At 45.0% G+C, this 11,233-nt stretch overlaps 1 protein-coding gene across 4 annotated transcripts; it reads left to right on the top strand.

Annotated features, from left to right (window-relative positions):
- Window positions 1-1,678: 1,678 nt before the first annotated feature.
- On the top strand, window positions 1,679-9,924 carry tbx3a (T-box transcription factor 3a). 4 transcript variants are annotated; one of them, XM_030434666.1, is made up of 7 exons: window positions 1,679-2,897; window positions 4,088-4,355; window positions 4,843-4,989; window positions 6,169-6,245; window positions 6,688-6,899; window positions 7,374-8,014; window positions 9,045-9,924. In XM_030434666.1, the coding sequence occupies exons 1-7, from the start codon at window positions 2,518-2,520 to the stop codon at window positions 9,492-9,494; spliced, it is 2,175 nt and encodes a 724-aa protein (XP_030290526.1). In that variant the 5' UTR covers window positions 1,679-2,517; the 3' UTR covers window positions 9,495-9,924. The 4 variants fall into 4 exon arrangements, with proteins under 4 accessions (XP_030290526.1, XP_030290525.1, XP_030290528.1 ...); XM_030434665.1 differs by having other exon boundaries at window positions 4,088-4,370; XM_030434668.1 differs by having other exon boundaries at window positions 1,680-2,897; window positions 6,742-6,899.
- Window positions 9,925-11,233: the final 1,309 nt, after the last annotated feature.

Here is an 11,233-nt window from a genome sequence, read left to right as displayed (position 1 = left end):
GGCTCCATCCATCACGCCTTTTTTCAAAGCTGCGCAGATGCATTAATATTGGACGACCGGTGCAAAATATTAACCGGAGCACGCTGACATGTTTCAGTTCGGGCCTGCTGCATCTGTTGTGAGAGGAGTTCGCTCCCCTCCCCTCCTCAAGGACTTTGAGATGCACCACCGCCTCGGTCCCCGCCTGGGATCCACGCAGACAGACAATTGACTGAGAATTGATGGTCAATGTTTGTCCAAGGTGGCTGAGTTGGCCACGGCTCTCTAGTTTACTTGTGAATTTGTGGTTAAATAGCATTTTGTGGGGGCGCCTCTTTGGACGCCTCTTTAGACGCTGTGCAGTTAGAAGCATTGGAGCCACTGCTTCTGGTCGGCGCTGAAGTCTCTGAGCTTTAATCATCTCATCAAACTATACAAAAAATACAATAATAATAATAATAATACACATTGGATAGTATCCCGGATCTACACACTAATTTGAGCAAGAAAATAAATTATGACAGTTTCACACAACCCAAAAACGTTTGCTCGAATGGAATTCAAAATATTGTTTTTTATGAATGACATCTGGTGGGGTGTCACTAAAAATTGAATTGCTCCTCGGACATTTCGTGCTATGAAAGCCTGCTATTTAGCAATGACAAACATGTTTATTTTTGATGCGAGGATTGATCACACACGAGCACCGGTGGACACGTCGGCTCCAAGTGCGGGATTAAAAAAAAAAATGCAATTTCAAGCTGAAATGAAAATATGCGTCCAAAGAGGCTCCGTGTCCCGTCCAGCGTGAGATGACACACACGTCCTGACAATACACAGATTTTCCTGATTGATTTCACTCACACTGGCTCAAATCTGAATTCAGGCTGGAAAAGGAAAAAAAAAAAAAAAAGTGGGAATAAAGAGGCAATAACGGCGTGATGTGCGTGCGTCAGTGTCCAAGGGGACGATATAAGACATAAACTTTCATTCTTAAATGAATTAAAGAAAAATCAATGCACTAATATAAATATCATAATAAACAATTATACAGCGGCATTATCTGAACTTCATCATCATCATCATGATCATCATGACCGGGCGCCTCATCCCGTCACCGGCTCATATTTTCCTTGAGCTGTGTTGTCAAAGGAGGATGTTACAGGAAATGTTGGCCGCTCGGCTGCTTCTCGCCGCTGTTTAATGTGTGCGCATCGCGGACCGAGCGCTGTTAAATCGTTATAAAAACAAACAAACAAATGTATTCATGGATGGGTGAAAGTACATTCGCGGGGGCACACAGAGAGGGGATAAGATCGCCGTGCTGTGGGGGGGCTGGAGGAGGAAGTCGGCAGCCCCGACGCATCACAACATCTCGCCGGGCAGAGCGTGCCGGCTCCCCGGCTCGGCTCTGCCCCCGCGTGCGCTCTCAGCCCTCCTCTCGCCGGGGCTCGCGGACCGACCGATAGCGCAAAACTTCTGCAGCGATGTTGGCATATTCACACAACACCGACCGGGACAGGGTGGTGTTTTCACGGCAAAGCCCTTTTGAGTTTCCAAACACCTTTTTATAAGTCTGAAGTCTGTCCCCTCCACCCGACCTGTTAAAACCACGCCTACGCAGCCACACAATTGGTCCGAAAGCGTCAAAGAGCCAATCAAACGGAGCGCTGCTGCTCGTAACATGCAACACATCCATACAGTATGAAGCCCTATGGGCCACAGAGGCGCTAGGAAAATCACGGAGCTGGGACCTTACCACCTCTCTCTCTGTCTCTCTCTCTCTCGCTCGCTCGCTCGCTCTCTCTCCCTGGCCGTCAGCGGACTGCTTTCTCTGCACACGTCTTCTGCCTGAAATGTGTGTGCGCGCCACAGAGAGAGGAGGAATAAAGTGTGTGTGTGCGTGTGAGGGTGCATGTCCGGAGCGAGTAAAGGCAGGGGGATTATTCGGCGCTATCGAAATATTTCAACACGTCGCCCTCGCTGCAGGACCGAGGCCAATAAGAAGGAACGCATTTTAACAGGAATGCCGATATTGTAAACAGCAGCGGAGGAGAAAGAATGCGCCGCAGTCAATTAAGTGACTCACCCGAGTTGGTTTAATTCGACTAATGTCCGCAAGCCAGCGAGGCACACAGAGGTGTCCGATGCGCGTCAGGCTCTGAACAAAAATCCCGTCTCCGCAGCACTTCTGGCGAATAATGGAGAGCGTTTTCACGTTTCTGCGTGCGGACTTCTGATTCCCAGAGAGAGAGAGAGAAAAAAATCAGCGACCGACTGAAGACATTTCGCAGCAACTCGTGAACAAAAATAAATAAATAAGTGGATTCTTATTTCTGCAGAGTTGAAGGAGGAATTTCCAGACGCTTGCTGACTCCCAACTTCATTTTGGTCCTCTTTTTTTTATTTTATTTTTGTTCACTATTTTCTATCCGTTTGCTTCTTCTTGTACGCGGGCTCCACTGTTGTTGTAGAAAATAGTGTTTCACCTCCAGCCACTCGTCTGCGTTTGTTGCCTGCACTTGGCTGAACTTCCTGATGAGAGATCCAGTCATACAAGGATCAAGTATGGCATATCATCCGTTTATACCTCACCGGGGTCCGGAATTTGCCATGAGTGCAATGCTGGGTCACCAGCCTCCTTTCTTCCCGGCTCTGGCGCTGCCTCACAGCGGCTCCCTGTCACTGCCGGGCGCCCTGGGAAAGCCGATCATGGACCAGCTGATGGGAGCCGCGGAGACCGGCCTCCACTTCTCTTCGCTGGGGCACCAGGCTGCGGCCGCCCACCTCAGGCCTCTGAAGACTCTGGAGCCTGAGGAGGAGGTGGAGGACGACCCCAAAGTTCACCTGGAAGCCAAGGAGCTTTGGGAACTCTTCCACAAGAGAGGCACTGAGATGGTGATCACAAAGTCCGGAAGGTAAAACAAATACTTTTTTAATATATATGCGCGTGTGTGTGTGTGTGTGTGTGTGTGTGTGTGTGTGTGTGTGTGTGTGTGTGTACATCCAAAAATATATATACCTTATTATCTGACAGGCAGCAGGCTGTTGTGCCTATTAATAACTCCTGATTTGTTATTATACAAAGACAGATATTTACATGTGTGCTTTGGGGGGTTGTGTCTGTGGAGGTGCTTCTCTAAAAATCCTTCTGGATAACTTATTGATGTCATGCACTTTTATTGGTCCAACGCGTGTAAATTAATAACTCAGATTGCTGCATAATTGTCTCGCAAATTGACACGTAGATATGACATTTATTACCCGGCAATATGTTTTCACTGCAGGCTTTTTTTTTTTTTTTTTTTTTTTGAAGTAAATTAAAAAACTCCCAAAAAGCGAGCTTTAAATATTTATTTTAGCTGGAAGGGAAAAGTGAGATAAAGCTGAGACTTCCTGTGTGCTCAGACAGCATGCAAACTCAGAGGTCTGTGCTAAAATGAACGCAGGGTTTATCTTTACTGGTTGGAAGAGAGCAGTTGTTGGCTTTAACATGATTTTTGTGAAAACACAAAAGGGGGGACCAGCTTGTAGCTGCTGTGTTTTTAAACATGAAGCCAGTCACAGTAGCTCTGTGACTCCCGGCTGCGTGCGTTATGGGCTGTGTCCTCGCCGGGCTTCTCTGATAATCCCATTGTTAATTTCCGTGTCCAAACTTTCTACATTGACGGATTACTCCATTGAAATCGTCGTGAGTGTGCAGGGGGGCTGCGACTGGATGATTTTTCGTCATCAGCACAGTGACAGGACACAAAGATGGCTGCTGTGTTTCGGTTTGCAAAGGGCCTTTCGATGCATTAGGAGAAGAAAAAAAATCAGCACGCTGTCCAAACGGCGTCGACGTGTCGCCTGAACACCGACCAGGGAGAAAGTAGAAGAGGGATGTATTTATTTGAGCGCTGAAGTTAAAGATTTTGCGGGCCGTATTCGCACTTTTTCCCGGCTGAGTTGTGTTGTGCAGATGCATTCAGAGCACAACACCAGAGGCTAGTTTTTAAGAGGTGGGAAAAATGAATGCGTAAATGCATGTAATGAAACTTTAATGTGTCCAACCATCACAATCATCAGTGCTTATCATATTTACTTATTTTTTTGCTTTGGCACACAGGCGGATGTTCCCCCCGTTCAAAGTGAGGTGCACCGGCCTGGACAAGAAGGCCAAATACATTCTGTTGATGGATATAGTAGCAGCCGACGACTGCAGGTACAAGTTTCACAACTCCCGCTGGATGGTGGCGGGCAAGGCCGACCCCGAAATGCCAAAGAGGATGTACATTCACCCGGACAGTCCGGCGACTGGTGAACAGTGGATGTCAAAAGTCGTCAATTTCCACAAGCTCAAGCTGACGAACAACATCTCCGACAAGCATGGATTTGTAAGTTCAACTAATGTATGTCAATTTTCCTATTTACCAACATACCCTTATTAGTTCAGCCACACGTGTTCAATATTTGCATTTTTGGTGCTGTTATTGTTGTTGTTGTTGTTGTTGTTGTTTGTATTATTTTGTACTCAAGCTCAGGAAATCCCACGAAATTTGAGATTTTATTTAAGTGGAGGGGGGGAAGAAATTGCAAAATGTCACCAACGCATGTGTTGAAATTAGAGTAATTGTTAAGCCTGATAGTTGTCTGCAGGGACGTCCCCCCTGGATGATTAACAGTTTAATTCTAACAATTAAATATTCAACAACAACAAAAATAAAAATAAAAAATTTCACATGATGTTCTTTTTTGAAAAGAAATAATAATCATTTGCAATTTTTTTCCAACATTTGACAAGCTGATGATGTGACTTGCTTTTGCAAAGAAATGTGGTGCACTAATATTATTTACTCTCCTGTCACTGTGTTTTGTTTGCAGACCATTCTGAACTCGATGCACAAATATCAGCCCCGCTTTCACATCGTGAGGGCAAACGATATTCTCAAACTCCCGTACAGCACCTTCAGGACTTACGTTTTCCCCGAAACGGATTTCATTGCCGTGACCGCTTATCAAAATGACAAGGTGAGCTCGATCGTTTGCTCGTGGGCTTCACGTTACATCCTGGATGCTTTTTTTTTTCTCTCTCTCTCTCTCTCTCTCTACCTAAAGTATAGCTTGTGTGTCCCCTCTGCGCCTGTCAGAGGCGCTTGCCTCCCTGTCTTTCATGCCCTGCACCATTTTGTTGTCATAAAATATGAAAGACGTCATATTTGGTTTGAGCCCGTGAGCGTGGAGCATCATGGCGTAGTGAGTGGTGGTGGTGGCGGTGGTGGTGGTAAGGGCAGGGGGTGGTGGGTGGCTGGGTGGGTGATGTTGCGTTTGAGTGCCACATTCACCAGCCTGTGGTAGGAAAAGTAATAATTCCGAGGAATGTTATACAGGTTGTCTTCCTTATATTTAATCACGTGGAAAGGATTTGGCGCAGACCCAGACGCTCTTTCCTCCCTCTCTCTCTCTCTCTCTCTCTTTATGTGTGTGTGTGTGTGTGTGTGTGTGTGTGTGTGTGTGTGTGTGTGTGGGTTGGGGGTTTAGAAAATGAGAAAAAGGAAAAAGGGGCAACAATGTGCGCTTGAATGGAGAAGAAGAAAAAACTCCAAAGGAGGAGGGTGGTGGTGGGGGGGTGGGGTTACGTTTTGGTTGTGTCAGACTGAGTGGCATGGTAACATTTTATTCTCCCAAAAAAGACAAAAAAAATAAAAATAATAACGTGAAAAAAATCATCTTCTCGGCTCTTTTGATATCGCTGGGATCACTGCCTCCCTCTCTCTCCTCCACGTGAAGCGCTAACACTGCCGAAGACTGAGAGAGGAAGTGGTGTGGGAGTTAAGTTTTTCTTTTTTTTTTTTTTTTTTTTTTTTTTTGCAAAAAGTTTACACACACACACACACACACAAAAGCAGCATATTTTAGCATAATGGAAAAAACGTGCCGGTGCGAGGACTCATTGGTTTCTCTGTGCGCGCTTATGTTTGCGCCCGTGCGCGTTTTGCTTTTATGTGTTTTGTCTGTAAAACCCAAAAATGTGTTAATGCAGTAGTTTCAGCCTGTTGGGACAATTATCTATTGTAAACATGCAGAAATTAGCCCCAGCTTTAGGAAAACGCTTTAAACAAAAAACAAAACAAAAAACGCACTATGGATGAGAGCAGTGTGGTGGGAGTGAGATTTCAGAGGACTAATATTTAACGCGTTTGTTTGCAGATAACCCAGCTGAAGATTGACCACAATCCATTCGCCAAAGGGTTCCGTGACACGGGCAATGGAAGGCGGGAAAAGAGGTAAGCTAGAGGGATTGCATTGCATATACAAAAAAAATTAAAATTAAAAACGAGGGGAAACAATGGTTAGACCTGATTAAATGTATACATGGAGACAGGCTGATCTCTGTGGATTACAGCAGCGTCAAAGCTTCCGCATTAACCCGCAGGGAGCCCGCTTTATAACAGCTTAATGGGCTGTGTTAAGTCTTATAGAATTTACAGGCCACTTCACTAATTATTATTATTTTTTTAAATGATGAATGTATCCCAAATATGTTGATGTTTTTAAAATTATCCTGTGCTCACTTTAAAAAAAAAAATGTTGTAATGCAAGAAAAACAAAAATGGCTCTGTGACAGATTTCGTGTTCTCACCTGTGAGGAGCTTTCCTCCTCTCGGGTGCTCCACTCTCACTGGAGCTTCCCTTGCACTGCTCACCCCGCTCCTGATATTGTTTCAGACCTGAGAGCTGTGTGATCACCACCCGTAATAACCTGGGTACTTGTGTGAACAGGAAACAGCTGGCCCTGCAATCCATGCGTTCATACGAGGAGCAGCAGAAAAAGGAGAACGGGGCTTCAGACGACTCCTCCGGAGAGCAGGCTTCCTTTAAGTGCTTCGGCCAGGCCTCGTCCCCTGCCGTGTCCACAGTGGGCCCCCCACACCTGAAAGGTAAGGGCCCAGGGAGACCCCACAGTCAGTCACAGCTCCGGCCACAAGTCGTGCGTAAAAGAGTCGTAAAATATCTATTGTGGCAGGTTCTCTTTCTCTCTTTCTTTTTTTTTTTTTTTTTTTTCTTTTTTTTTTTCGTAAGTAAGTAAGTAAAGTGGTTGGAGTTAATGGAGCACTTTTAATGATCACTGGAAAAATGGATAGTCGTCTGCACTGAGATGAACAGGGAAACATAATGAAAACATGAATACAATCCCTAATTAAAGACACAGTTGCCTGTCCAAAGGCAATACATCAGTCTGCTGGAGAGATATATTAAATTCTAACATATAGAAAATGTTACAGCTGTTTTATTCTTCCTACTGGTCACCAGTGTGGACTCGTGATGTGCAAACAAGTGGCTGATAACGGGGGTTATTGTTTCCACGACGTGCAGACAGACAGCTGATCCTCCTCTCCTTCTCGCTTCGACAGATTTCTGCGACAGCGACGAGGACAGCGACGACGAGAGCAAAGACGGACACACGAAAGACGGCCCGGACTCCAGCAAGATCTCCACGACCACGGAGGACGGGAAGGATCACGAGGCGAGCCCGGCTAAGGGGCACCCCTTTAGTAACAGTGACACTGGCGGCAGGAACCGCGACGGCGGTCCGAGGACTGAGAAGAGTCAGGCGGACTCGCGACAGAGCCCCATCACCGTCATCTCCAGCACCACCCGCTCCGGAGAAGACCTGAAGAGCCCGAGTCTGGACCAGCCCAAATCGGACGAGTGCAGGCCGATCGCCAAAGACAGTTTCATGCCTTTGACTGTTCAGACTGACAGTCCGCACATAGGCCACGGCCACTTGCACAATTTTGGATTTCCAACGGGCCTAACGGGACAGCAGTTTTTCAATCACCTCGGGAGCGCGCATCCGTTTCTCTTGCACCCCAGTCAGTTCAACATGGGGGGGTTCTCAAACATGGCCGCGGGCATGGGGCCACTATTGGCGGCCGTGTCCACGGGAGGGGTGAGCACCATGGACACGACGAGCATGGCATCCTCCGCGCAGAGCTTGACGGGAGCGCCGGGCCTGCCCTTTCATCTGCAGCAACATGTCTTGGCATCGCAGGTAAAAACCTGTTTTCTTGGGCCTACAGTGGAGCATATGTTTGGTTGTACAGTAGAGCAGACTGCAGGCCTCGGAGGCCCGTGTGGCACATTTACGATTTAATGTTCTCGTCAGCGTGTCCGTGTATGCGTGTGCTTATAAACCTGATTGTGAGGAAGGACGTGCGCGTGTTTTCTGCTCGCTGTTTGTTTTGTTTTATTGCCAGATAGGCTGATATTCAAAGCAGGGCGCTTCGGTTGACTTGGCTGTCAGACACCACATGTTATCACCTTTCTCTGGTCTTTTGGCGAAGTTGCGCATGTTAAGAGAACAGATTTGACAGACATACCACCTTGCAATAGCTGAAGTCGTTTTGGTATGAGCTCATCAAAAGCAGTTTCGCAGCCACAATGTCGATTATTAAAACGCCTCGTTGGCTCGCAGAGACAAACAACGCCGTGTTTAAAGAGACAACTCATGTGTCTTTTGCCCAGTCAGAGTCAACACGAGTGTTTTAAGCCTCTCTCGTTTGACAACAAGATTGTTTTTTTATTATTATTATTATTATTATTATTATTATTATTTGCATTTCAAATTCCTGAACAGGCACCAAAGCATGCTTGCGGTAGAAAGCTGTCCTGCAGAGGACTTTGTTGGGACTAGATTTGTGAATGGAAGCACTGAGAGCAGGACAGGCTGGTTGTGATTTTTTTATTTTTTTTTATTTTGGTGCCTCGATCAAGATCCAGGTTTTGGCGTCTGTAAGACAAGTGTCAGATTGGCGTCATAGGACTTTTGTAATGAGGCATCGCTAAACGTCAGTGTGTGTGTGTGTGTGTGTGTGTGTGTGGAAAATACTGAGGACAGTGGGAATGGATCACTTCTAATGCCTATTTTTTTACGCATCTGTTCCAAGACATTTATCCAAAAACAATTTCTCCTCCACGTTCTCTCCTTCTCATGTTGTGCTTTTATTAAAAGCTGCATTATGATATTGTCTCTCTGGCTCACGCTCGGTCTCTCTCCCCCCCCCCCCCCCCTCTCTCCACAGGGCATCGCCATGTCTCCGTTTGGCAGTTTGTTCCCTTACCCGTACACGTACATGGCAGCCGCCGCGGCAGCCTCTTCGGCCGCCGCCTCCTCCTCGGTGCACCGGCACCCCTTCCTGAACGCAGTGCGCCCCCGACTCAGGTACAACCCTTACTCCCTCCCGATGACGGTACCGGACAGCACCCTGCTCACCACCGCCATGCCCTCCATGGCCGGCGGCGGGAGCGAGCTGAAAGGAGAGGGCATCGTCCCAGCCAGCCCCGTGTCCGCTGTCACCCTGGATTCCACGTCGGAAGTGACCAGCCACTCGTCCACCATTTCCTCCGGCTCGGTGTCCATGTCTCCAAAAACTTGCACGGAGAAAGACGCGGCCAACGAGCTGCAGAGCATCCAGCGCCTGGTCAGCGGACTGGATTCAAATCAGGACAGGCCCCGGAGCGGCTCCCCCTAGGAGTTCCTCTCTCTAGCCTTTTTTTTTTTTTTTTTTTTTTTTTTAAAAACACACCACCTGCTTCTCGTTTTCGTTGTTGTCATGAAAAGTGAAAAGTGTTGACGGTGATGAAGACATTCACAGTAGGAGGACACCCTCATAGACCCATACAGGTTTTAAAAAAAAAAAGAAAAAAGAAAGAAAAAAATAACAATTAAAAAAAACAAACACGAACTGTTGGACGTTTTTTAGTTTCTGAAATGCACTTTGGTTTAATATACATCATGATATGTATTTGTTTTTATTTCTCTTTTTGTTTTTGTTAAATTAAACAAACAACACTTTTTAATCCTGACATTTGAATAGCCTACCGTACAAGTATTGAAAACTTAAAAACAAAACAAAAAAAAAACAAAAAAAAAAGTTTGGCATGGGTGTGACTCGACAGATTTAGGAGAAGTTGCTGCTGTGTCCCGTCTCCTAACTTTTTAACCCTTACACGAGGAGAAATGTGTTTTTCTATATATATATATATGCACTCTGAATTGAATTGATTTGAACTTTATTTGATTTCACTTCCGTCTCACCTACCTTTATAAAGACTGCTGTATTTTGTTGTACACTATCAATTGATCCATTGGCCAAATGTTGCATGCCCTCCTCCTCCTCCTCCCGCCTCCAAAAACAACCACAACGAATGTTAATTTAACACTAAAAACTGAAACGAAAAGTATACAAATATTATTTTTTAATTCTATCTGAAAACAATCAACACGTGCCCCTTTGCTTTAGTTTCTTCTTTTCAAAAACTGTTTCGAACAAATTTGTTTTTTTTTTCTTCATGAAATCCGATCAGGACCTCTCTTTTTTTTGACACAAATATGACCTTAGCATGCGGAATTCAGCCCCAAGTGTCCAACAGGCAAAGGGAAGCAGAAATTAAAATATTACAAAAAAAATAAATGAAAAAAATGAAAGGAAGTATTGATTAAAGGTGTACATAGGGATATATAAAATATTTATGTAATTATTTCATATTGTTATTGCGTGTAAATACAACGGAGTAGTTTGTTTCTAGGGATCTGTTCTTAATTTATTGTCGATATACCTGTGTAAAGATAGTTTGTGGGCTAATATCCTTTTGTTGCCATCTTGCATTTATACCCCCCCCCCTTAAAAAAGGACTTTATCTCTTCCCCCCCCCCCCCCCCCCCAAAATATCCACTGAGCTAGTTATTCACACTCATGTGCCATTGTACTTTTCATTTGTTGTCCCCCCGTGTGTGAAGTGCTACTGTTTTTAAAAAAAGGAAAAAAAAAACGAATGAAAAAGCGACAACGCACTGCACCAATGGCTTGAAAAAAATATTCTTTTTTTTCTGAGAAGAGCAAAAAGAAGTATCGTTTCAGTGTGACAAAAGTGGAATATTTTTTTGTTTTGTTTTGTTATTAAAAATACTTTGCGAACCTGATCGTAAAAGTGCCGCATAATCGAAAAAAATATGAAGGTTTCTTTTGTGTTTTCTTAAGTTGTCAATGGGTTATGTTGTATTTGGAGTTATGTCTAGTTTACAACATCGACATCGTGTTCTTGAAAGTTTCAATAAAATATTGAAATGCCTTTTTTTTTCTTAGTGTGTGTCCCTCGCTTTCATGCCAATGCAGACATTTTTAATTTATATACATTTAAATGCGCAAATTCAAGATTGATGCGACCTGCCGCAATGTCTCTTCTCGAGTTTCGGGGAGGTGAAAGAAAG

Source organism: Sparus aurata, chromosome 12 (genome assembly GCF_900880675.1).
Source record: "Sparus aurata chromosome 12, fSpaAur1.1, whole genome shotgun sequence".
NCBI lineage: Eukaryota > Metazoa > Chordata > Actinopteri > Spariformes > Sparidae > Sparus > Sparus aurata.
This window is presented reverse-complemented; position numbering and strand designations above follow the sequence as displayed.